Genomic DNA, 27,728 nt, shown 5'->3' with positions numbered 1-27,728 from the left:
AGGACTGCTACTTCAATAACAAATGTTGGTTTGGTTCAAAATAATCCATTGTTATATCCAAATAGCGGCGTTTTGTTCAAGACACTATCCGAAGTGTAAATAAGGGTCACGAGCATGGCGCATTTCGTGACAAAAGATTTCTAAATATTCCATTACCGTACTTCGAAGCATGTCAACCGCTGTTTAAAATCAATTTTTATGCCATTTTTCTCGTAAAAAAGCGATAATATTCCGACCGGGAAAGCGTGTATACATACAAAGAGAGAGAAAATAAAAGCATGGGATCCCCTCGTGCACGAGCCTGAGTCTCACAGTACTGTGACCAGCCACTATCCAAACGCGCTACTTTTTTTTCAGCCAGAGCCTGCAAAGCCACGATTCAGCTTTTTGCCGCCTTCTGAGAGCCCATGGGAGCCGTAGGAAGTGTCACGTAACAGCAGAGATCCCCTGTATTGGATAGAGATAATCAAGAAGCAACCACGGCATCCGTGACAGGGAGAAGCGTCCATTCCATGTATACGGGTAAGATAGTCTAGCTAGCCACCTTTTTAGATATTACACGTTTCTAATTACAACAGAAAGTCGTTTTCATTTCAAGTTAGCGTCCCACAACCCCGAGAGGTTACCGTCCCACCTGGCCAACATCCAGTGAAATTGCAGAGTACCAAATTCAAAAACAGAAATACTAATTATGAAAAAAATCATAAAACATATAAGTGTTATACATCGGTTTAAAGATTAAACCTCTTGTTAATCCAACCACGGTGTCAGATTTCAAAAAGACTTTACGGCGAAAGCAAACCATACGATTATCTGAGAACAGCGCCCAGCAGACAAATCATTACGAACAGTAACCAGCCAAGTAGAGGAGTAACAAAAGTCAGAAATAGCGATAAAATGTATCACTTACCTTTGATGATCTTCATATGGTTGCACTCCCAAGACTCCATGTTACACAATAAAATGTTCGTTTTGTTCGATAAAGTCCCTCTTTATATTCAAAAACCTCCGTTTTGTTGGTGTGTTTTGTTCAATAATCCATAGGAACAAAGCACGGTCACAACAGATGGACAAAATCAAAAAAGTACCATAAAAGTTTGTAGAAACACGTCAAACGATGTTTATAATCAATTCTCAGGTTGTTTTTGTCATAAATAATCTATCATATTTCAACCGGACAATAGCTTCGTCAATAGAAAAGGAAAAACAAGAAAGGCACGCTCCTGGTCACGCGCAGATGTCTGGAAATTTCCACTGTTCTCTCATTGAAAGTGATGTTTCTCCCTCATTTTTCAGATTAAAAGCCTGAAGCAATGCCTAAAGACTGGCCACATGTAGTGGAAGCCATGGGGATCGTGAACTGCGTCATAAGTCTTTGTATGGTGGATAGGCTTTCAATGGAAAAACAGCCATTTCAAAATAATAGCACTTCCTGGATGGATTGCTCAGGTTTTCGCCTGCCATATCAGTTCTGTTATACTCACAGACATTATTTTAACAGTTTAGGAAACTTTAGTGTTTTCTATCCAAATCTACCAATTATATGCATATCCTAGCTTCTGGGCTTGAGTAGCAGGCAGTTTACTTTGGGCATGCTTTTCATCCAAAAATCCGAATGCTACCCCCTACCCTAGTGAGGTTAAAGTGTACTGTTAACTGGCTGGCTCGCTAGCTTATGTTACGTGTATGATCTGTGTAGTATTATTCGTATCTCAGAACCATTTGCTTTGCTAGTTCTAACCTAAATGTTAGCTAGATCACATTGAATTTAGTTGGTTAGCAAAATGCAGATTCATGCAAGGTAGTAACGTCATCCGTTGGGATTATGGTTCATTGTTTAACAAAAGACTCCACTATGCAAGTATCCATTTCAATAGGGTGAGTAAAATGGTCAGTGAGCTGTTCTCTCATTTGTGTCTGGAAGTAACTAGCAAGCTAGTCAATGTTAGCCAGTTAGCTTGGGTGCTTGACTGCTGCTGTTAGGACAGCTAGCTAACATTACATGTATGATCTGTGTAGTAATATTATTCGTATCTCAGAGACATTTGCTTTGCAAGGTACAGCCTAATGTTAGCTAGCAAACATTGAACCTGGTTGGTTAGCTATCTGCAGATTCATGCAGGGTAGTAATATCATGAGTTGGGATTATGGTTAATTGTTTACCTAGCTAGCTACATGTCTTAACAAAAAAGACTCCACTATGCAAGTAACCATTTCAAAAGAATGTCACTGTGACAACTGTTGATAGCCAGAGCGAGTTCACCAGCTATGTCTATCTACTCTGATTTCAGAGCCCTCTCGTCAGTGTGCCAGAGCGCAGATTAACTGACGCATTTACGAACGCTCAACACCTGTTGAATATGGCCAGTAAGTAGGAAAAAAAGCGTAAATTGTTGCCAGCAGCAAAGTTGCAGTCACCAATGCTCTGGACAACATAAAAACAGCCTAACCAGCTCTGCTAGGGCAAGTAAAATGGTCAGTGAGCTGTTCTCTCATTTGTGTCTGGAAGTAGCTAGCAAGCTAGCCAACGTTAACCAGTTAGCTTGGGTGCTTGACTGCAGCTGTTAGGACAGAACGCTCAGATCAAGCATTAAAGAGAGATGGGTGGGGATAAAGCTTAAGAGGGTGTGAACGATGCTGCATGGCTGTAGACAAAGAGCTCTCCAGTAGGTACCAAAACATTAAAAGGCAATTTTCTCAAAAGTGAGGATACAAGTTCAACTTTTAAAGCAGAATTACTTTCCCCATTGTTCCTCAACTGTAGTGTATGATATACCATTTATACTACTTTTATCCAATGTAAAAAACAATTTCAAATGTTGCTACATAAGACCGAATCGAGCCAGTTGGTCACATATGTAGTGTGTATTGGAGTGTCAGTATAGTATGTGTGAGTGTGTGGGTAGAGTCTAGTGAGTGTGCATACATCCAGTGCAAGGGAGTCAGTGCAAAACAATGAAGATAAATAAATAAAAGGGAGTCAAAGTAAGTTGTCTGTGTAACCATTTCATTAACTTTTCAGCAGCCTTCTAGCTTGGGGGGGGGGCGGCTGTTCAGGCGCTTTTGGTCCCAGACTTGGCGCTCCGGTACCGCTTCCCGTACGGTAGTAGGAAGAGAGTCTCACAATTTTTAGGGCCTTCCTCTGACAGGTATAGAGTTCCTGGATGGCAGGGAGTTCAGCCCCAGTGATGTACTGGGGCCCTGTAGCACCTTGTGGTTGGATGCCGAGCAGTTGCCATACCAAGAGGTGATGCAGAAAAGTCAAGTTGCTCTCAATGGTGCAGATGTAGAACATTGAGGAGCTGAGTGCCCGCTTCACGACTGTCTTGGTGTGTTTGGACCATGATAGGTCACTAGTAATGTCGACACCGAGGAACTTGAAGCTCTCAATCCACTCCACTACAGCCCCATTGATATGAATGGGGGTGTGTTAGGCCATCAGTTTCCTGTAGTCCACGATAAGCTCCTTTGTCTTGCCCACATTGGAGGTAGAGGTTGTTGTCCTGGCACCACACTGCCGGGTCTCAGACCTCCTCCCTATATGCTGTTTAATTGTCATCGATGATCAGGCTTAACGTCGCCATTTCGTCGGAAAACGTGCCCGGCCACACAGTCGTGGGTGAACAGGGAGTACAGGCCGGGACTAAGAACACAACCCTGGGGGGGGGGGGCCTCCGTGTTGAGGGTCAGCGTGGCAAATGTGTTGTTGCCTACCCTCACCACCTGGGAGCAGCCCGTCAGGAAGTCCAGGATCCAGTGGCAGAGGGAGGTGCTCAGTCCCATGGCCCTTAGCTTAGTGATGAGCTTGGAGGACAGTATGGTGTTGAACGCTGAGCTGTAATCAATGAACATTCTCACGTAGGTGTTCCTTTTGTCTAGGTGGGAAAGGCAGATGTGAAGTGCCATAGAGATTGCATCATCTGTCAATCAGTTGGGGCGGTACGCGTATTGGAGTGGGTAAAGGGTTTCTTGGATAATGGTGTTGTGAGCCATGACCAGCCTTTCAAAGCACTTAATTGCAACAGATGTGAGTGCTACGGGGCGATAGACAGGTTACCTTGGCGTTCTTAGGCACAGGGACTATGGTGGTTTGCTTGAAACATGTAGGTATTACAGAGTGGGTAAGAGAGAGGCTTAAAATGTCAGTATAGGCACTTGCCAGCTGGTCAGCGCATTCTCTGAGTACTTGTCCTGGTAATCTGTGGCCTTATGAATGTTATCCTTTAACCTGTTGGGGCTAGGGGGCAGTATTTGCACGGCCGGATAAAAAACGTACCCGATTTAATCTGGTTACTACTGCTGCCCAGTAACTAGAATATGCATATAATTAGTAGATTTGGATATAAAACACTAAAGTTTCTAAAACTGTTTGAATGGTGTCTGTGAGTATAACAGAACTCATATGGCAGGCCAAAACCTGAGAAGATTCCATGCAGGAAGTGGAAATCTGATTTGTGGAATCACCTTCAACACTTTGCCTATGAAACACACCATGAGTTAGGATTCATTTAGCACTTCCTAAGGCTTCCACTAGATGTCAACAGTCTTTACAAAGTGTTTGTCTTCTCCGGTAAAAACTGACCGAACGAGAGGCCTGGAAAGTTGGTCATAGGGGGAGGGCTATTACTACTATGATGCGGGCGCCCGTGGATACCCTTTTGTTCCGAAACGTTTAGTAAGACAATGCAATCGTCCGCCTTGAATATTATTGAAGCTCTGATTGAAAAAGGCCCTAAAGATTTATGTTATACAACGTTTGAACGAACGTAAATATATATTTTTTTGCACATTCGTGACGACAAGTCCCGCACGCTTCAGTACATTATGAGTAGCCTTCGGAACGCGCTAACAAGAAGGAGCTATTGGGACATAAATTATTAACTTTTTCAAACAAAACTACATTTGTTGTGGACCTGGGATCCCTGGAAGTGCCTTCTGATGAAGATAATCAAAGGTAAGGGAATATTAACAATAGTATATTTGATTTTAGATGGTTCCAAGATGGCGCTAACCTGTATCGCCTAGCCTATTTTTCTGAGCATAGCACCTCGTTTATTGCAAAGTGTGATTTCCCAGTAAAGTTATTTTTAAATCTGGCAATGCGGTTGCATTCACGAGGTGTTAATCTATAATTCTTTGAATGACTATATTACATTAACAATGTTTTCGAATAGTAATTTTGTAAATTGTAGCGCTGATTCACCGGAAGCGTTTGAGGGAAAATATTTTCTGAACGTCACGCGCCGATGTAAAATGCTGTTTTTATATATAAATATGAACTTTATCGAACAAAAAAAAATGCATGCATTGTGTAACATGATGTCCTAGGAGTGTCATCTGATTAAGATTGTCAAAGGTTAGTGCTGCATTTAGCTGTGTTTTGGGTATTTGTGATGCATGCTAGTTGCTTTGAAAATGGCAGTGTGATTTCTTTGGCAGGGTACTCTAACATAATCTAATGTTTTGCTTTTGCTGTAAAGCCTTTTTGAAATCGGACAACGTGGTTCGATTCAGGAGAGGTGTATCTATAAAATGGTGTAAAATAGTCATATGTTTGAGAAATTGAAGTAATAGCATTTATGAGGTATTTGTATTTCGCGCGACGCGATTCCACTGGCTGTTGACTAGGGTGGGACGCAAGCGTCCCAGGTTCCCAGACAGGTTAAAAGGTCTTACACACGTCGGCTACAGAAAGCGTAATCATACAGTTGTTTGTAACAGCTGGTGCTCTCACGCATGGTTCACTGTTGCTTGTCTCAAAGTGAGCATAGAAGGCATTTAGCTCATCTGGTAGGCTTGTGTCACTGGGCAAGCATTTGGCTGGGTTTCCCTTTGTAATCTGTGATAGTTTGCAAGCTCTGCCGCGTCAGAAAAGGTATAGTAGGATTCAATCTAAGTCCTGTATTAACACCTTGCCTGTTGGTTCATTGGAGGGCGCATCAGGTTCTCTTATAAGAGTCCGGATTAGTGTCCTACTCCTTGAAAGCGGCAACTCTATAGCCTTTAGCTCAGTGCAGATGTTGCCTGTAATCCATGGCTTCTGGTTGGGATATGTACGTAGAGTTATAGTCCGTCTTAGAATGGGTGGCCAGTAATAAACATGTCCTGAACATCTCAAACTAAAAGCATTGTAAACTCAGCAAAAAAAGAAACATCCCTTTCAGGACCCTGTCTTTCAAAGATAATTTGTAAAAATCCAAATAACTTCACAGATCTTCATTGTAAAGGGTTTAACCTCCAGGGTCGGCGGGACGAAATCGTCCCACCTACGTAACAGCCAGTGGAATCCTGTGGCGCGTTATTCAAATACCTTAGAAATGCTATTACTTCAATTTCTCAAACATATTACTATTTTACACCATTTTAAAGACAAGACTCTCGTTAATCTAACCACACTGTCCGATTTCAAAAAGGCTTTACAACGAATGCAAAACATTAGATTATGTCAGCAGAGTACCCAGCCAGAAATTATCAGACACCCATTTTTCAAGCTTAGCATATAATGTCACAAAAACCCAGAAGACAGCTAAATGCAGCACTAACCTTTGATGATCTTCATCAGATGACACACCTAGGACATTATGTTATACAATACATGCATGTTTTGTTCAATCAAGTTCATATTTATATCAAAAACCAGCTTTTTACATTAGCATGTGACGTTCAGAACTAGCATACCCCCCGCAAACTTCCGGTTCACAAAAAGCATAACAATTATTTTAAGAATTACAGATACAGAACTCCTCTATGCACTCGATATGTCCGATTTTAAAATAGGTTTTCGGTGAAAGCACATTTTGCAATATTCTAAGTAGATAGCCCGGCATCACAGGGCTAGCTATTTAGACACCCAGCAAGTTTAGCACTCACCAAAGTCAGATTTACTATAACAAAAATGTTATTACCTTTGCTGTCTTCGTCAGAATGCACTCCCGGGACTTCTACTTCAATAACAAATGTTGGTTTGGTCACAAATAATCCATAGTTATATCCAAACAGCGGCGTTTTGTTCGTGCGTTCAAGACACTATCCGAAAGGGTAAAGAAGGGTGACGAGCACGACGCATTTCGTGACAAAATTTCGAAATATTCCATTACCGTACTTCGAAGCATGTCAACCGCTGTTTAAAATCAATTTTTATGCCATTTTTCTCGTAAAAAAGCGATAATATTCCGACCGGGAATCTGCGTTTAGGTAAAAAGACGAAAGAAAATAAAGCATGGGGTCGACTCGTGCACGCGCCTAAGCCCATTGTCCTCTGATCGGCCACTTGCCAAAAGTGCAAATGTGTTTCAGCCTGGGGCTGCCTCGATATCATTCAGCTTTTTCCCGGGCTCTGAGAGCCTATGGGAGCCGTAGGAAGTGTCACGTTACAGCAAAGATCCTCAGTCTTCAATAAACAGAGACAAGAAGAACAAGATCTTGTAAGAGAGGGCACTTCCTGTAAGGAATCTTCTCAGGTTTTTGCCTGCCATATGAGTTCTGTTATACTCACAGACACCATTCAAACAGTTTTATAAACTTTAGGGTGTTTTCTATTCAAAGCAAATAATTATATGCATATTCTAGTTACTGGGCAGGAGTAGTAACCAGATTAAAATCGGGTACGTTTTTTATCCAGCCGTGTCAATACTGCCCCCTACCCCCAACAGGTTAACCTTGACACGGCCGGATAAAAAAACGTACCCGATTTAATCTAGTTACTACTCCTGCCCAGTAACTAGAATAGCCCTGTGATGCCGGGCTATCTACTGAGAATATTGCAAAATGTGCTTTCACCGAAAAGCTATTTTAAAATCGGACATATCGAGTGCATAGAGGAGTTCTGTATCTATAATTCTTAAAATAATTGTGTTTTTTTGTGAACGTTTATCGTGAGTAATTTAGAAAATTCACCGGCAGTGTTCGGTCGGAATGCTAGTTACATGCTAGTCACATGCTAATGTAAAAAGCTGGTTATTGATATAAATATGAACTTGATTGAACAAAACATGCATGTATTTTATAACATAATGTCCTAGGGTTGTCATCTGATGAAGATCAAAGGTTAGTGCTGCATTTAGCTGTGGTTTGGGTTTATGTGACATTATATGCTAGCTTGAAAAATGGGTGTCTGATTATTTCTGGCTGGGTACTCTGCTGACATAATCTAATGTTTTGCTTTCGTTGTAAAGCCTTTTTGAAATCGGACAGTGTGGTTAGATTAACGAGAGTCTTGTCTTTAAAATGGTGTAAAATAGTCATATGTTTGAGAAATTGAAGTCTTTGCATTTTTGAGGTATTTGAATATCGCGCCACGGGATTACACTGGCTGTTGAGTAGGTGGGACGCAAGCGTCCCACCTAGCCCATAGAGGTTAAACACTGTTTCCAATGCTTGTTCAATAAACCATGAACAATTAATGAACATGCACCTGTGGAACGGTCGTTAAGACACTAACAGCTTACAGACGGTTGGCAATTAAGGTCACAGTTATGAAAACTTAGGACACTAAAAAGAGGCTTTCTACTGATTCTGAAAAACACCAAAAGATGCCCAGGGTTCCTGCTCATCTGCGTGAACGTGCCTTAAGCATGCTGCAAGGAGGCATGACGACTGCAGATGTGGACAGGGCAATAAATTGCAATGTCCGTACTGTGAGACGCCTAAGACAGCGCTACAGGGAGACAAGACGGACAGCTGATCGTCCTCGCAGTGGCAGACCATGTATAACAACACCTGCACAAATTGGTACATCCGAACATGATACCTGCGGGACAGGTACAGGATGGCAACAGCCCGAGCTACACCAGGAACACACAATCTCTCCATCAGTGCTCAGACTGTCCACAATAGGCTGAGAGAGGTGGACTGAGGGCTTGCAGGCCTGTTGTAAGGAAGGTCCTCACCAGACATCACCGGCAGCAATGTCACCTATGGGCACAAACCCACCGTCGCTGGACCAGACAGGACTGGCAAAAAGTGCTCTTCTGACAAGTCGCGGTTTTCGTCTCACCAGGGGTGATGGTCGGATTTGCGTTTATCGTGGAAGGAATGAGCGTTACACCAAGGCCTGTACTCTGGAGCGGGATTGATTTGGAGGTGGAGGGTCCGTCATGGTCTGGGGCGGTGCGTCACAGCATCATCGGACTGAGCTTGTTGTCATTGCAGGCAATCTCAACACCGTGCATTACAGGGAAGACATCTTCCTCCCTCATGTGGTACCCTACCTGCGGCTCATCCTGACATGACCCTCCAGCATGACAATGCCACCAGCCATACTGCTCGTTCTGTATGTGATTTCCTGCAAGACAGGAATGTCAGTGTTCTGCCATGGCCAGCAAAGAGCCCGGATCTCAATCCCATTGAGCACGTCTGGTACCTGTTGGATCGGAGGCTGGGGGCTAGGGCCATTCCCCCCAGAAATATCCAGGAACTTGCAGGTGCCTGGGTGGAAGAGTGGGGTAACATCTCACAGCAAGAACAGGCAATTCTGGTGCAGTCCATGAGGAGATGCACTGCAGTACTTAATGCAGCTGGTGGCCACACCAGATACTGACTGTTACTTTTGATCCCCCCTTTGTTCATGGACACATTATTCCATTTGTTAGTCACATGCCTCTAGACCTCAGCTGCATCTGATTAAAAAAAAAGTGGCTGTTGAGCAGACTAAATTACTTGTTGTTACCTTGGATTGTAAACTGTCATGGTCAAAATATATTGATTCAATGATTGTTAAAGATGGGAAGAGATACAGTAGGTCTGTGACAGAGATGCTCTTGACACCACACTCCACAAAGCAAGTCCTGCAGACTCTAGTTTTATCTTATCTTGATTACTGCCCAGTTATATGGTCAGGTGCTAGCTACAAAGGAGGAACTAGAAAATTGCAGCTGACCCAGAAGAGCGGCACGTCTTGCTCTTCACTGTAATCAGAGGGCTAATATCCATACTATGCATGCCAGTCTCGGCTAAAAGTAGAGGAGAGTGACTGCATTACTTCTTGTTTTTATTCTGAACAAAAATATCAACGCAACAGGCAACAATTTCAAAGATTTCACTGAGTTACAGTTCAAATAAAAATATCAGTCTATTGAAATTAATTCATTAGGCCCTAATCTATGGATTTCACATGACTGGGAATACAGACATGCATCTGTTGGTCACAGATACCTTTAAAAAATGTCGGGGCAAGGATCAGAAGAATCAGTCAGTATCTGGTGGGACCATTCGCCTCATGCAGTGCGACACATGTGGCCTGTGGAATGTTGTCTCACTCCTCTTCAATGACTAGGCCAAGTTGCTGGATATTGGCGGTAACTGGAACACGCTGTCGTACACATCAATCCAGAGCATCCCAAACATGCTCAGCGGGTGACATGTCTGGTGAGTATGCAGGCCATGGAAGAACTGGGACATTTTCAGCTTCAAGGAATTGTGTACAGATCCTTGCGACATGGGGCCGTGCATTATCATGCTTAAGTATGAGGTGAAGGCGACGGATGAATGGCACGACAATGGGCCACGTTGTGGCATTGCGGTACATTCAAAATGCCATCGATTAAATGTAATTGTGTTCGTTGTCCGTAGCTTATGCCTGCCCATACCGTAACCCCACCGCGGGGCACTCTGTTCACAACAGTGACTTCAGCAAACCGCTCGCACACATGATACCATACACTTGGTCGGTTGGATGTACTGCCAAATTCTCAAAAAAAGCGTTTGAGGCGGCTTAAGATCAAAAAGTGAACATTCAACTCTGGCAAGAGCTCTGGTGGACATTCCTTAAGTCAGCATGCCTCAACTTGAGACATATGTGGCATTGTGTTGTGTTACAAAACTTTTGTCCCTAGCACAAGGTGCACCTGTGTAGTGATCATGCTATTTAATCAGCTTCTTGATATGCCACACCTGTCAGGTGGATGGATTATCTTGGAAAAGGAGAAATGTTCACCAACAGGGATGTAAACACATTTGTGCACAACATTTGGGAGAAATAAGCTTTTTGTGAATATGGAACATTTCTGGGATCTTTTATTTCAGCTCATAAAACATAAGACCAACACTTTACATTCTTATATTTTTGTTCAGTGTTTAAGAAACATTTATGAGTGGAAAATTACTAAGTTGTTTGCATAGTTAACACACACACACACACACACCACCAACTTGTCACAATCCCCAAATCCAGAATGAATTCAAGGAAACACACAGTATTATATAGAGCCATGACTGCATGAAACTCTTACATCTCATATTGCTCAAGTGAACAGATTTTTTTTCTTCAGTATTGAGTCAGTACAGAACCTTTGAGTATGTCTGTCCTTGAGCTGTTCTAGTTAATTGTTCTGTTTTATGTCATGTTTCACATGGACGCCAAGAAGAGAAGCTGCTGCTATCGCAACAGCTAATGGGGATCCTAATAAAATACCAACACCAAAAATACCAAATACCCAAGAAGTGAAACAGATCTGGGAGAGATACGGTCAAGCATCCGTAGATCTCTTTGCACGAAAACAAGCACTACCCGCTATTCTTCACGCAAGCTGGAGACAACTCAGGTTGAATTTGCTGGCACACGCTTGGCAGAGGGTGTTGCGTTATACTTTTACTCCCCTCAGCCCCAATCTAGCCAGAGTGAGGGAAGAAGGCTCATCCCTCAACTTGGTAGCCCCTTGATGGCCAGGCAAGCTCTGCATAGCGGAGCTCATTTTCCTGCTGTACGTCGAGCCCTGGCAACTGCCATTACGCAGGGATCTGCTGACCCAAGCAAACTTTTACAACCTTACCCAGACACCATGGCCCTCTGGGCCTGGCCCGTGAGGTTAAATCTGGATGCGACCGTCCTTCCCTCTCAGAGTCATTGAGACTATCCAGAGGGCTCCTTCTACACGCCCTCTGTATGGAATCAAGTGGTGCATTTTTGAGAAGTGGTGGGACCAGAAACACGTCACTTTTTTGAACAGAGGGAACGCTTTCGCCACTGATAAGGTCTATCTAGCCACCTTCTCGGCCTGTCACATAGGCTTCGACAATAACACGGTGGGGAAACTCCTTGTTAATGCGTTTCATAAAAAAATAAAAATAAAAAGGAACCTTTATTTAACTAGGCAAGTCAGTTAAAACATTTTTATTTACAATGACGGCCTACCTCGGCCAAACCCGAACGACGCTGGGCCAATTGTGTGCCGCCCTACGGGACTCCCAATCACGGCCTGATGTGATATAGCCTGGATTCGGACCAGGGGACTGTAGTGACATCTCTTGCACTAAGATGCAGTGCCTTAGACCACTGTACTACTCGAGAGCCACGGAGGGGGCGCGTCGCTTACGGCCAGTTCAAGCCTTTAGTCCAGTCATGGGCTAGGCCATTTCACAGCAGCCTTTTGCGCCGCTGGAAAGCGTGGAGATGACATATCCCTCCTTTAAGACTGCTTTATTGGTCGCCCTTATGTCCGCAAAGCAAGTGAGAGATTCATGCCTGCAGTTGGCACTGGGCTTTTCCACAGTTACCTTATTGCCCAACCCTGCCTTTATGCCTAAAGGTCAGCGGCAATTACAATTCTCGCCTTGGACCTTGTGGCTTTCCATCCGCTACATTTCCCTTCTACAGAAGAGCGACTCCGTTTTTGTCCAGTATGAGCGGAGAGAATGAGACCTTTGCACAAGAGCGACCAACTCTGTCATGTTCGCCTCCCTGCAAGGGCAGAACCCATCAATGGTTATCACATTGGATGGTGGAAGCTATTATATTGGCCTATAACAGTAAAGCGTTTCAGCCTCCGGAAGGCCTTGGGGCTCACTCCAGCGGTATGGCTACTTCTTGGGCACTGTTCAATTCTCCTGCAAGGAGATACCCTTGCGATGCAGCTTGTTGGGTATCCCCTTATACTTTTAGGAGGTTCTACCAGCTAGACGTCACTGCACATTCTTTGGTGCATACGGTCCTTAGTGTCGGGGCCTCTGAGGGTTGATATGTTGCAGTTACCTGGCTTCGGAGAGCATGTTGCAATACAGGAGTTGGCCATATCCCTCATTTGAGATATTGAAACTAATAATGGAAAGATGACTTAAGGTTACTTGTGTAACCCTGATTCTCTGATATTATGAGTGAGATCTCACCATATTCCCCTACTCACAAGAGTGTGACGACGTTCGGCATGCTCGAGAATGACCAGAAGGCGGATGAGTGGCTCTTTAGTTTGAGGGGAGAGGCTCAACTCATTTGCCACTCGACCTGTCCGTCTCCGACAGATGATGTGTGTGATTGGTTCTTAGAGCTTATAAGACTCTAGTGAATCCCTCATGTGAGATACAGTATCTAACTCATATCAGAGAACTGATGTTATGCAAGTAACCTTTTTATTTCACCTTTATTTAACCAGGTAGGCTAGTTGAGAACAAGTTCTCATTTGCAACTGCGACCTAGCCAAGATAAAGCATAGCAATTTGACACAGAGTTACACATGGAATAAACAAAAACATAGTCAATAATACAGTAGAAAAAAATAAGTCTATATACAGTTAGTGCAAATTAGGTAAGATAAGGGAGTTAAGGCAGTAAATAGGCCATGGTGGCGAAGTAATTACAATATAGCAATTAAACACTGGAATAGTGGATGTGCAGAAGATGAATGTGCAAGTAGAGATACTGGGGTGCAAAGGAACAAGATAAATAAATAAATACAGTATGGGGATGAGGTAGATAGATGGGCTGTTTACAGACGGGCTATGGACAGGTGCAGTGATCTGTGAGCTGCTCTGACAGCTGGTGCTTAAAGCTAGTGAGGGAGATACGAGTCTCAAGCTTCAGTGATTTTTGCAGTTCGTTCAAGTCGTTGGCAGCAGAGAACTGGAAGGCGACCAAAGTAGGAATTGGCTGTGGGGGTGACCAGTGAGATATACCTGCTGGAGAGCGCGCTACGAGTGGGTATTGCTATGGTGACCAGAGAGCTGAGATAAGGCGGGGCTTTACCTAGCAGAGACTTGTACATAACCTGTAGCCAGTGGGTTTGGCGACAAGTATGAAGCGAGGGCCAACCAACGAGAGCGTACAGGTCGCAGTGGTGGGTAGTGTATGGGGCTTTGGTGACAAAATGGATGGCACTGTGACGGAGTACATCCAATTTGTTGAGTAGAGTGTTGGCGGCTATTTTATAGATGACGTCGCCGAAGTCGAGGATCGGTAGGATGGTCAGTTTTACGAGGGTTTTGTCATGACATTGCCCTCTTTGGACCATCTCTCTGTCTCCTACACCTAGGCTGCTGTGGTCAGAGAGGTCGTATATTCCTGGAGGAGATTATCTCCTCATGGCCACAGTATAGAGAGAGAGTGAGTTTTCATAGAGTGAACAAAGGAATTTCTTCCACCTCACGGAACTGGAGGTCCGAACAATATTTACGTTCTGGAGAATGTATAAAAGATCGGTGAAGAATCCAGCTACGAACTGGTCCATTTGGTACAATTTTATGAAACTCATGAGACAATACGGCCACATTACCATAACGCTGTTTATACAATAGCCTCAGTTATGAGGCTTACATCTATTTGTTGTATAAAATGAATGAGTAAAGATGAAACTATTTGTGAAATGATGTGATGCTATTTAACCTGTTAGGGCTAGGGGGCAGTATTGACACGGCTGGATAAAAAAACATACCCGATTTAATCTGGTTACCACTCCTACCCAGTAACTAGAATATGCATATACTTATTACATATGGATAGAAAACACCCTAAATTTTCTAAAACTGTTTGAATGGTGTCTGTGAGTATAACAGAACTCATTTGGCAGGCAAAACCCTGAGACATTTTCTGACAGGAAGTGGATACCTGATGTGTTGTATTACCTTTAAACCTATCCCATTGAAAAACACAGGGGCTGAGGAATATTTTGGCACTTCCTATTGCTTCCACTAGATGTCACCAGCCTTTACAAAGTGTTTTGAGTCTTCTGGAGGGAGATCTGACCGAACAAGAGCCATGGAACGATGATGGCCCATTAGACACCTGGCGCGAGTTCATGTTGGGTATCCTCGTTCCAATACGTTATAAAAGAGTATGCATTCGTCCACCTTGAATATTATTCATGTTCTGGTTAAAAAAGGCCCTAATGATTTATGCTATACAACGTTTGACATGTTTGAACGAACGTAAATATATTTTTTCCCCTCGTTCATGACGAGAAGTCCGGCTGGCTTAGATCATGTGCTAACAAGACGGAGATTTTTGGACATAAATGATGAGCTTTTCTGAACAAAACTACATTCGTTATGGACCTGTGATACCTGGAAGTGACATCTGATGAAGAGAATCAAAGGTAATGGATTATTTACATAGTATTTTCGATTTTAGATCTCCCCAACATGACGTCTAGTCTGTATCGCAACGCGTATTTTTCTGGGCGCAGTGCTCAGATTATTGCAAAGTGTGATTTCCCAGTAAGGTTATTTTTAAATCTGGCAAGTTGATTGCGTTCAAGAGATGTAAATCTATAATTCTTTAAATGACAATATAATATTTTACCAATGTTTTCTAATTTTAATTATTTAATTTGTGACGCTGACTTGACTGCCGGTTATTGGAGGGAAACGATTTCCTCAACATCAATGCCATAGTAAAACGCTGTTTTTGGATATAAATATGAACTTGATAGAACTAAAAATGCATGCATTGTCTAACATAATGTCCTAGGAGTGTCATCTGATGGAGATTGTAAAAGGTTAGTGCATCATTTTAGCTGGTTTTATGGTTTTGGTGACCCTGTCTTTGACTTGACAAAACATTACACACAACTCTTGTAAATGTACTGTCCTAACATACTCTAAATTTATGCTTTCGCCGTAAAACCTTTTTGAAATCGTAAAACGTGGTTAGATTAAGGAGATGTTTATCTTTCAAAGGGTGTAAAATAGTTGTATGTTTGAAAAATTTGAATTTTGACATTTATTTGGATTCAAATTTGCCGCTCTTGAAATGCACCTGCTGTTGATGGAGTGCACCACGGGTGGCACGCTAGCGTCCCACCTAGCCCATAGAGGTTAATGATGTTAATGTGAGAGACTTGTATTTCTGTTTAAAGTTTCACTAAGTCATTGGCACGCCCCCAGGGGCACAGACAGGACCTGGCATCATGGGACAGACCTATTCTAGGTTCCGAATAAAACCCCCACCTGGGTTTTCCCACTTCAGACCAGCTTACCTCGATAACGAGAGGGCCAAGGTTTGAGAGGAGACCAGCTTACCTCGATAACGAGAGGGCCAAGGTTTGAGACCAGAACCTCTATCATAGAGGGAAATACGGTTTAAGTAGATTGCTGAATCTTTTAACCATCCCACATGGTTAAACTCTTAGACTATCGATACTGACAGAATAAGAACAAGTCTTTGATATTAATTACTAGTCTGCAGCTAGGAATTCGGTATCACTCAACGCGAAGACCGACAAAACATTTGTTCTATAACAACATGAATGTCACTCTGAACTACCATTCAGAGCGAGAGCGAGCGAGAGAGCGAGCGAGCGAGAGCGAGGACAAACTCTCCAACAGAAACAAACTTTTCAACAGAGATCCCAACGACACACTGAGCATTAAATATATATATTGATTGCAATTATTCCCGAATGAGTGAGCGTTCATGTGCAAAGGGTTAGCATTTCAATTGTTATAATTATCATCTTTGTAGTGTCTCTTACCTTTCGCGCCCTTATCAGTCCCTGTCTCACAAGCCGCCATGCCAGTTTAGCCCACTAGGGCACATTCCCCTATCATTTCTTTGTAACCATATCTACTGTTTGTTATGCATTTCTGTGATTTATTTAGTTAGTAAATAAGTGATTTAAGACAATTGATGTATTGATGACTCATCGTGAAGACTGGGTACCTGCAGATAACTAACAATTTACGACGTTTGGAATGAGACTAACGTGAGGTAAAGAATACGTCATTAACCTGTTGGGGCTAGGGGGCAGTATTTTCACGGCTGGATAAAAAAACGTACCCGATTTAATCTGGTTACTAATCCTACCCAGTAACTAGAATATGCATATACTTATTATATATGGATAGAAAACACCCTAAAGTTTCTAAAACTGTTTGAATGGTGTCTGTGAGTATAACAGAACTCATTTGGCAGGCAAAACCCTGAGACATTTTCTGACAGGAAGTGGATACCTGATGTGTTGAATTACCTTTAAGCCTATGCCATTGAAACACACAGGGGTTGATTAATGTTTTGGCACTTCCTATTGCTTCCACTAGATGTCACCAGCCTTTACAAAGTGTTTTGAGTCTTTTACTGTGAGATCTGACCGAACAAGAGCCATGGAACGGTGATGGCCGATTAGACTCTGGCGCGCGAGTTCATGTTGGGTACCCTCGTTCCAATACGTTATAAAAGAGAATGCATTCGTCCACCTTGAATATTATTCATGTTCTGGATTAAAAAAGGCACTAATGATTTATGCTATACAACGTTTGACATGTTTGAACGAACGTAAATATATTTTTTCCCCTCGTTCATGACGAGAAGTCCGGCTGGCTTAGATCATGTGCTAAACAACACGGAGCTTTTTGGATATAAATTATGAGCTTTTTTGAACAAAACTACATTCGTTATGGACCTGGGATTCCTGGAAGTGACATCTGATGAAGAGAATCAAAGGTAATGGATTATTTACATAGTATTTTCGATTTTAGATCTCTCCAACATGGCCGTTTGTCTGTATAGCAAAGCATATTTTTCTGGGCGCAGTGCTCAGATTATTGCAAAGTGTGATTTCCCAGTAAGGTTATTTTTAAATCTGGCAAGTTGATTGCGTTCAAGAGATGTAAATCTATAATTCTTTAAATGACAATATAATATTTTACCAATGTTTTCTAATTTTAATTATTTAATTTGTGGTGCTGACTTGACTGCCGGTTATTGGAGGGAAACGATTTCCTCAACATCAATGCCATAGTAAAACGCTGTTTTTGGATATAAATATGAACTTGATAGAACTAAAAATGCATGCATTGTCTAACATAATGTCCTAGGAGTGTCATCTGATGGAGATGGTAAAAGGTTAGTGCATCATTTTAGCTGGTTTTATGGTTTTGGTGACCCTGTCTTTGAATTGACAAAACATTACACAGCTATTGTCAATGTACTCTCCTAACATAATCTAACTTTATGCTTTCGCCGTAAAACCTTTTTGAAATCGGACAACGTGGTTAGATTAAGGAGATGTTTATCTTTCAAAGGGTGTAACATAGTTGTATGTTTGAAAAATTTGAATTTTGACATTTATTTGGTTTCAAATTTGCCGCTCTTGAAATGCACTTGCTGTTGATAGGGTGCACCACGGGTGGCACGCTAGCGTCCCACATAGCCCCAAGAAGTTAATCAGAAGACTAAGTGATCAGATATTAAAATATCTGAAAGTCATATTAGGAAAATTATAACTTTGTATTCTGAATATTTTCCTTGGTGCCCCGACTTCCTAGTTAATTACAGTTACGTGATTAAGTAGCTTAATCACGTAATAATAATAATTACAGAGAATCTTTGATAAAGACTAATCTTCAGTTTAATGATGCCAAAGACACGACAGTATGTTTTTGGCAGCATGAGTGAAGGATGCTTTGTTGCGATATAGGAAGCCGATTCTAGATTTAATTTTGGATTGGAGATGCTTAATGCAAGTCTGGAAGGAGAGTTTACAGTCTAACCAGACACCTAGGTAGTTGTCCACGTATTCTAAGTCAGAGCGGTCCAGAGTAGTGATGCTGGACGGACGGGCAGTGATCGATTGAATAGCATGCATTTAGTTTTACTTGCATTAAGAGCAGTTATAGGCCACGGAAGGAGAGTTGTACGGCATTGAAGCTCATCTGGAGGTTAGTTAACAGTGTCCAAAGACGGGCCAGAAGTATACAGAATGGTGTCGTCTGCGTAGAGGTGGATCATGGAATCACCAGCAGCAAGAGCGACATTGATGTATACAGAGAACAGAGTCGGCCTGAGAATTGAACCCTGTGGCACCCCCATAGAGACAGACAGCGTTCCGGACAACAGGCCCTCCGATTTTACACACTGAATATCTGAGAAGTAGTTGGTGAACCAGGCGAGGCAATCATTTGAGAAACCAAGGCTTTCGAGTCTGCCAATAAGAATGTGGTGATTGACAGAGTCGAAAGCCTTGGCCAGATCGATGAATACGGCTGCACAGTAATGTCTCTTATGGATGGCGGTTATGATGTCGTTTAGGACCTTGAGCATGGCTGAGGTGCACCCATGACCAGCTATGAAACCAGATTGCATAGCGGAGAAGGTACAGTGGGATTCGAAATGGACGGTAATCCGTTTGTTAACTTGGCTTTCGAAGACCTTAGAAAGACATGGTAGGATAGATATAGGTCTGTAGCAGTTTGGGTCTAGAGTGTCACCCCCTTTGAAGAGGGGGCTGACCACGGCAGCTTTCCAATCTTTGGGAATCTCAGACGATACAAAAGAGGTTGAACAGGCTAGTAATAGGAGTTGCAACAATTTCGGCAGATAATTTTAGAAAGAGAAGGTCCAGATTGTCTAGCCGGGCTGATTTGTAGGGGTCCAGATTTTGCAGCTCTTTCAGAACATCAGCTATCTGGATTTGGGTGAAGGAGAAATGGTGGGGGCATTGGCGGATTGCTGTGGAGGGTGCCGGGCAGTTGACCGGGGTAGGGGTAGCCAGGTGGAAAGCATGGCCAGCCGTAGAGAAATGCTTATTGAAATTCTCAATTATAGTGGATTTATCGGTGGTAACAGTGTTGCCTAGCCTCAAAGCAGTGGGCAGCTGGGAGGAGGTGTTCTTATTCGCCATGGACTTTACAGTGTCCCAGAACCTCTGAGTTTGTACTACAGGATGCAAATTTCTGTTCGAAAAAGCTAGCCTTAGGAAAGCTAACTGCCTGTGTATATTTGTTCCTAACTTCCCTGAAAAGTTGCATATCACGGGGGCTATTCGATGCTAATGCAGAACACCACAGGATGTTTTTGTGCTGGTCAAGGGCAGACAGGTCTGGAGTGAACCAAGGACTAAATCTATTCCTAGGTCATTTTTTTTTAATGGGGCATGCTTATTTAAGATGGTGAGGAAGGCACTTTTAAAGAATAACCAGGCATCCTCTACTGACGGGATGAGGTCAATGTCATTCCAGGATACCCCGGCCAGGTCGATTAGAAAGGCCTGCTCGCAGAAGTGTTTTAGGGAGCGTTTAACAGTGATGAGGGGTGGTCGTTTGTTCGCAGACCCATTACGGATGCAGACAATGAGGCAGTGATCGCTGAGATCTTGATTGAAAACAGCAGAGGTGTATTTGGAGGTCGAGTTAGTTAGGATGATATTTATGAGGGTGCCCATGTTTATGGATTTGGTGTTGTACCTGGTAGGTTCATTGATAATTTGTGTGAGATTGAGGGCATCAAGCTTAGATTGTAGGATGGCCGGGGTGTTAAGCATGTCCCAATTTAGGTCACCTAGCAGCACAAACTCAGAAGATAGATGGGGGGACATTCAGTTCACATATGGTGTCGAGGGCACAGCTGGGGGCAGAGGGTGGTCTATAGCAAGCGGCAACAGTGAGAGACTTGTTTCTGGAAAGGTGAATTTTTACAAGTAGAAGTTCGAATTGTTTGGGTACAGACTTGGATAGTAATACAGAACTCTGCAGGCTCTCTTTACAGTAGATTGCAACACCGCCCCCTTTGGCAGTTCTATCGTGGCGGAAAATGTTAGTTAGGGATGGAGATGTCAGGATTTTTGGTGGTTTTCCTAAGCCAGGATTCAGACACGGCTAAGACATCCGGGTTGGCAGTGTGCGCTAAAGCAGTGAGTAAAACGGCACCTCCAGGCTCTGATCAGTCCCTACACCCAAAGAAGGGCACTGCCTTCATCCACCTCTGGCCTGCTCGCCTCCCTACCTCTGCAGAAGCACAGTTCCCGCTCAGCCCAGTCAAAACTGTTCGCTGCTCTGGCACCCCAATGGTGGAAGAAGCTCCCTCACGACGCCAGGACAGCGGAGTCAATCACCACCTTCCGGAGACACCTGAAACCCCACCTCTTTAAGGAATACCTGGGATAGGATAAAGTAATCCTTCTAACCCCCCCCCCCAAAAAAAAGATATAGATGTACTATTGTAAAGTGGTTGTTCCACTGGATGTCATAATGCACCAATTTGTAAGTCGCTCCGGATAAGAGCGTCTGCTAAATGACGTAAATGTAAAACAAATTTAGGGACTAGGCTTCTAATGTTAACCTGTTAGGGCTAGGGGGCAGTATTGACACGGCTGGATAAAAAACGTACCCGATTTAATCTGGTTACTACTCCTGCCCAGTAACTAGAATATGCATATAATTATTGGCTTTGGATAGAAAACACTCCAAAGTCTCTAAAACTGTTTGAATGGTGTCTGTGAGTATAACAGAACTCAAATGGCAGGTCAAAACCTGAGAAGATTCTGTACAGGAAGTACCCTGTCTGACCATTTCTTGGCCTTCTGTCATCTCCATCCAAAACAAAGGATCTCTGCTGTTACGTGACACTTCCTACGGCTCCAATGGGCTCTCAGAAGGCGGCAAAAAGCTGAATCGTGGCTTTGCAGGCTCTGGCTGAAAAAAAGTAGCGCGTTTGGGTAGTGGCTGGTTACAGTACTGTGAGACTCAGGCGCGTGCCCGCGTCGACCGAATGCTTTGTTTTCTTTCCTCTGTTTACCTAAACGCAGATTACCGGTTGGAATATTATCGCTTTTTTACGAGAAAAATGGCAAAAAAATGGATTTTAAACAGCGGTTGACATGCTTCGAAGTACGGTAATGGAATATTTAGAAATCTTTTGTCACGAATTGCGCCATGCTCGTGACCCTTATTTACACTTCGGATAGTGTCTTGGAACGCACGAACAAAACGCCGCTATTTGGATATAACGATGGATTATTTTGGACCAAACCAACATTTGTTATTGAAGTAGCAGTCCTGGGAGTGCATTCTGACGAAGACAACAAAGGTAATCAAACTTTTGTAATAGTAAATCGGAGTTTGGTCAGGGCTAAACTTGCTGGGTGTCTAAATGGCTAGCCGTGATGGCTGGGCTATCTACTGAGAATATTGCAAAATGTGCTTTCACCGAAAAGCTATTTTAAAATCGGACACCTCGATTGCACAAAGGAGTGCTGTATCTATAATTCTTAAAATAATTATGTTTTTTGTGAACGTTTATCGTGAGTAATTTAGTAATTTCACCGGAGGTTTGCGGGGGGTATGCTAGTTCTGAACGTCACATGCTAATGTAAAAAGCTGGTTTTTGATATAAATATGAACTTGATTGAACAAAACATGCATGTATTGTATAACATAATGTCCTAGGTGTGTCATCTGATGAAGATCAAAGGTTAGTGCTGCATTTAGCTGTCTTCTGGGTTTTTGTGACATTATATGCTAGCTTGAAAAATGGGAGTCTGATTATTTCTGGCTGGGTACTCTGCTGACATAATCTAATGTTTTGCTTTCGTTGTAAAGCCTTTTTGAAATCGGACAGTGTGGTTAGATTAACGAGAGTTGTCTTTAAAATGCTGTAAAATAGTCATATGTTTGAGAAATTGAAGTAATAGCATTTCTAAGGTATTTGAAAATCGCGCCACTGGATTACACTGGCTGTTGCGTAGGTGGGACGAATTCGTCCCGCCTAGCCCAGAGAGGTGAACATGCATGAAACCAATGCTTTTACAGTTACAGAAGTCAACAAATGAGAGCACGGGAGTGGAGCTAGGCACTGCAGGACCTGCATTAACCTCTACATCACCAGAGGAACTGAGGAGAAGTAGGATAAGGGTACGGCTAAAGGCTATACGAACTGGCCGTCTAGCACGTTCGGAACAGAGAGTAAAAGGAGCAGGTTTCTGGGCACGATAGCATAGATTCAAGGGATAGTGTACAAACAAAGCTAAGGTAGGATGTGAGTACATCGCATATGTAGGAGGTGGAACAACATGGTTGGTTAAGGCATATTGAGCAGGGCTAGAGGCTCTACAGTGAAATAAGACTAATCACTAACCAGGACAGTAATGGACGAGGCATGCGTAGCCAAGTGAACATATGGGGCTAGCAAGCAGTTAGCAGACAGGGGCTGGCAAGCAAGCAGTTAGCAGACAGGGGCTAGCAAGCAAGCAGTTAGCAGACAGGGGCTAGCAAGCAAGCAGTTAGCAGACAGGGGCTAGCAAGCAAGCAGTTAGCAGACAGGGGCTAGCAAGCAAGCAGTTAGCAGACAGGGGCTAGCAAGCAAGCAGTTAGCAGACAGGGGCTAGCAAGCAAGCAGTTAGCAGACAGGGGCTAGCAAGCAAGCAGTTAGCAGACAGGGGCTAGCAAGCAAGCAGTTAGCAGACAGGGGCTAGCAAGCAAGCAGTTAGCAGACAGGCAGGCTAACTGCAAGCAAGCAGTTAGCAGACAGGGGCTAGCAAGCAAGCAGTTAGCAGACAGGGGCTAGCAAGCAAGCAGTTAGCAGTTGCTTGCGCCGGGATGGAAACACTAGCTAGGAGTAGTCACCCGGGATTGCGGTTAGCTAGTTGCGAAGATCCATATGAAAATGTTCACAGTTTGCGGTATGGAGAATCCGGGGATATGGATAGAAAACAAATATGTCCGTTATGCTCTGGTTTGAGTCACGTTGTACGAACTGGCGAGAGCTTTCTGAGCTAAAGGTTAGCTGACCACTAGCAGTGGTTTGCTGACTGATAACTGGTAGCAAGTTAGCTGGCTAGCTTCAGTTGAGGTATTCCAGATCCGAAGTAAATAGAAATACTTTAGAAAAAACAGATCCACGCCACATTAGGTGAGGCTGGTTGCAGGAGAGTATTTAGAAGTTGAGGTTTAGGAAAATATTTTTAAAAGATATATACAAGGGACACGACAGGACAAAGACGTCCGACTGCTACGCCATCTTGGACCTTACGTTTTCTCAGGAGAGTCCAATTCCTCCTTCCATCTGTACTCAGAGAAACAGTCAACAAATCCTCAATAGATAGACAGACCTCAAATACACACCAGCTGCCCGACTCACATCATTCATGGACACTGACCACTCAAGAGGTTTAGCTAAGGCCGTGACTCAACAGACCTGCTGTAAGTACTGTAAGGTGTTAGCATCACCTATTCACAATACATTCAAATTAAATGAGGTTGACTAAATGTAACAAAGTCCTCAAGGAGGTACAGCCAGCTCCATAGTGATCCTCTCACCTGTGGTGGCCCTCCACACATCATGTCCCAGGTGCCGTAGTGTCCCTGAGCCTGCCTGTAGAGCCGCACAGCATCCGTGAAGGCAGGGGTCTGCACCCTGCACTCTTCTGACAGACCTGGAGGGGGCAGGCAAGAGCACAGTTACGATAGGCTGGAGCTTCTGTGGTGGAAGTGATTGACTTTGAAATGTTTCAGTATGAACACTGAGGTCGAGTCTCAAATGGCACCCTATTCCCTATATAGTGCACTGTTTTTGACCAGGTCCCATAAGGTTCTGGTCATAAGTAGTGTACTATATATGGAATATGATGCCATTTGGGAAGACGCTGAAAGATAGTTTGTTTGGAAGACACAAAACAGGCGTTTTAACTGTACTGAGCGACCAGCTATCAAACTATTCAGGTAATAGAACAATTTGAAAAATCTATTCAAGCTTTTACATGGCTTTTCAAAAACACACTTTTCAGTTGCTCAAGGATATTGCTAGAACATTATCAACGACCTCTTGGCCCTACATAAACCACCCATGTTCCACCACAGCGGCTATTCGTTAATAATAGTAACTTGACCGTGGGACAACACAGGAATCACAGCCCTCGTCAGGCAGCGGAGTCATGCCCAAAACAGGAAGTGACAGAGGTGGTGTAGTTACTATGGTTACGGCCCCTCCCAGTAGCAGCAGGGACAATGGTAGGCAGCTGAAGAGGAGTCAGCACACACGTGTGCATAGTGCTATTTTGCTTTCAGGAAGTCAGCACTCATGTGGGTTTGCGTATGTGGTGAAAATACACCAGCCTTCAAGGTCAGGGTATTCTGAAATCTGTTTCTCTCAAGGTCTCTGTATTGAAACACTGTCTAGTAGGTAGGTGTTAAGAGGTATGGACATTAATTGAATAGCAAGCAAGCAGATGTGCCTGCCATATGGATGGATGGCTGGATAGGACAGAGCTCCACAGCATGCATACAAAGAACACACAATGTGCCAACATGTGCATACAAATCACTATGACAGGTAAACAGACCGGTGAGGAGCAATTGATTGCGCCAACGTACAGATGCGACCTAAAGACTACAACCTTCCACAGAATCAGAAGATGGCACTCAGCTTAGTCGAAGTCAAGCAACCTACTGAGAAAATACTAAGTAGGAGACCCCTGCAAAATATAAATGTTTGGGGGAAAATACTCTGACATAACAGAATCGCATATCACCTCATGACTCCACAAGAGTCAAGCGTACAGGAAAGACCCACTTGAGTGGGTCTGTGATGTAGTCTAGTCATGCACAAATGTGTGTGCGCGCACATGTCTATCCCACATGCCACGGCTGTGGGTTTGACAAAGAGAGGAAATTAAATGGAGAAGGTTGGGGGAGGGTTAGACAGACAGGAAGCCCTCCCTCTACCCCCATGCCAACTCTGGGCTGATGGGTGAAATGGGGCTAGTTTGCCTTGGCATTCATTAGAACACAGACATACAGGTCAGCTGGCCACGGTTATATCCAAAATGGCACCCTATTCCCTATATATAGTGTACTTCCCTATATGGTGCACTCAAAAGTAGTGCACTACATAGGGAGTAGAGCGTCACACAGCAAGAAAAATGTGTCACCAGGCATACGAGGGACGGACCCCTTTTAAAAACAGGATTGCTATGATTTCCCTTCTTAAATATAACAATCTCATTCCATGTTCCCTTTGGGACATGTGGAGCAGTGTGAACTTTTAAACTACATGTAAACTCAGCAAAAAAGAAACGTCCCTTTTTCAGGACCCTGTCTTTCAAAGATGTGTAAAATCCAAATAACTTCACAGATCTTCATTGTAAAGGGTTTAAACACCGTTTCCCCATGCTTGTTCAATGAACATGCACCTGTGGAACGGTCGTTAAGACACTAACAGACGGTAGGCAATTAAGGTCACAGTTATGAGAACTTAGGACACTAAAGAGGCCTTTCTACTGACTCTGAAAAACACCAAAAGAAAGATGCCCAGGGTCTCTGCTCATCTGCGTGAATGTGCCTTAGGCATGCTGCAAGGAGGCATGAGGACTGCAGATGTGGCCAGGGCAATAAATTGCAATGTCCGTACTGTGAAATACCTAAGACAGCGCTACAGGGAGACAGGACGGACAGCTGATCATCCTCAAAGTGGTAGAACACGTGAAACACCACCTGCACAGGATCGGTACATCCGAACATCACACCTGCGGGACAGGTACAGGATGGCAACAACAACTGCCCGAGTTACACCAGGAACGCACAATCCATCCATCAGTGCTCAGACTGTCCGCAACAGGCTGAGAGAGAGGCTGGACTGAGGGCTTGTAGGCCTGTTGTAAGGCAGGTCCTCACCAGACATCACCTGCAACAACGTCACCTATGGGCACAAATCCACCGTCGCTGGAACAGACAGGACTGGCAAAAAGTGCTCTTCACTGACGAGTCGCGGTTTTGTCTCACCAGGGGTGATGGTCGGATTTGCGTTTATCGTCGAAGGAATGAGCATTACACCAAGGCCTGTACTCTGGAGCCGGATCGATTTGGAGGTGGAGGGTCTGTCATGGTCTGGGGTGGTGTGTCACAGCATCATCGGACTGAGCTTGTTGTCATTGCAGGCAATCTCAACGCTGTGCGTTACAGGGAAGACATCCTCCTCCCTCATGTGGTACCCTTCCTGCAGGCTCATCCTGACATGACCCTCCAGCATGACAATGCCACCAGCCATACTGCTCGTTCTGTACGTGATTTCCTGCAAGACAGGAATGTCAGTGTTCTGCCATGGCCAGCGAAGAGCCCGGATCTCAATCCCATTGAGCACGTCTGCGACCTGTTGGATCGGAGAGTGAGGGCTAGGGCCATTCCCCCCAGAAATGTCTGGGAACTTGCAGGTGCCTTGGTGGAAGCGTGGGGTAACATTTCACAGCAAGAACAGGCAAATCTGGTGCAGTCCATGAGGAGGAGATGCACTGCAGTACTTAATGCAGCTGGTGGCCACACCAGATACTGACTGTTACTTTTGATTCTGACCCCCCCTTTGTTCAGGGACACATTATTCCATTTATGTTAGTTACATGTCTGTGGAACTTGTTCAGTTTGTCTCAGTTGTTGAATCTTATGTTCATACAAATATTTACACATGTTAAGTTGGCTGAAATGAACAGTTGACAGTGAGAGGATGTTTCTTTTTTTGCTGAGTTTATATACCCCCCTTTGCCTTCAGAACAGCCCAAATTCTACAGGGCATGGAAACGTTGGACCTCCTTTTTCATGAACAGGGTGGTGTACCTATTAAACTGGCCACTAACTATAAATAAATATATCTCTCAACACAAATGAACACCCACACATGGGAAGCATATCTTCCGGGGGTATCATCGGATGGGGCCACAGTGTCTTCTGATCCCTCCTGTCTCAGCCTCCAGTATTTATGCTGCAGTAGTTTGTGTCGGGGGGCTAGGGTCAGTCTGTTACATCTGGAGTATTTCTCTTGTCTT

General features: G+C 43.7%; 1 protein-coding gene across 1 annotated transcript in view; it reads right to left on the bottom strand.

The window, feature by feature from the left end:
- The window catches only part of LOC106563126 (protein Niban 2), an 84,814-nt gene that overhangs the window by 21,389 nt on the left and 35,697 nt on the right, over window positions 1-27,728 (bottom strand). The window contains 1 exon segment of the mRNA XM_014128360.2: window positions 24,235-24,350. Within this exon segment, the coding sequence (XP_013983835.2) occupies window positions 24,235-24,350 (116 nt within the window).

Source organism: Salmo salar, chromosome ssa11, assembly GCF_905237065.1.
Source record: "Salmo salar chromosome ssa11, Ssal_v3.1, whole genome shotgun sequence".
NCBI lineage: Eukaryota > Metazoa > Chordata > Actinopteri > Salmoniformes > Salmonidae > Salmo > Salmo salar.
Note: the sequence above shows the minus strand (reverse complement) of the source record. Positions and strands in the feature narration are given on the sequence as shown.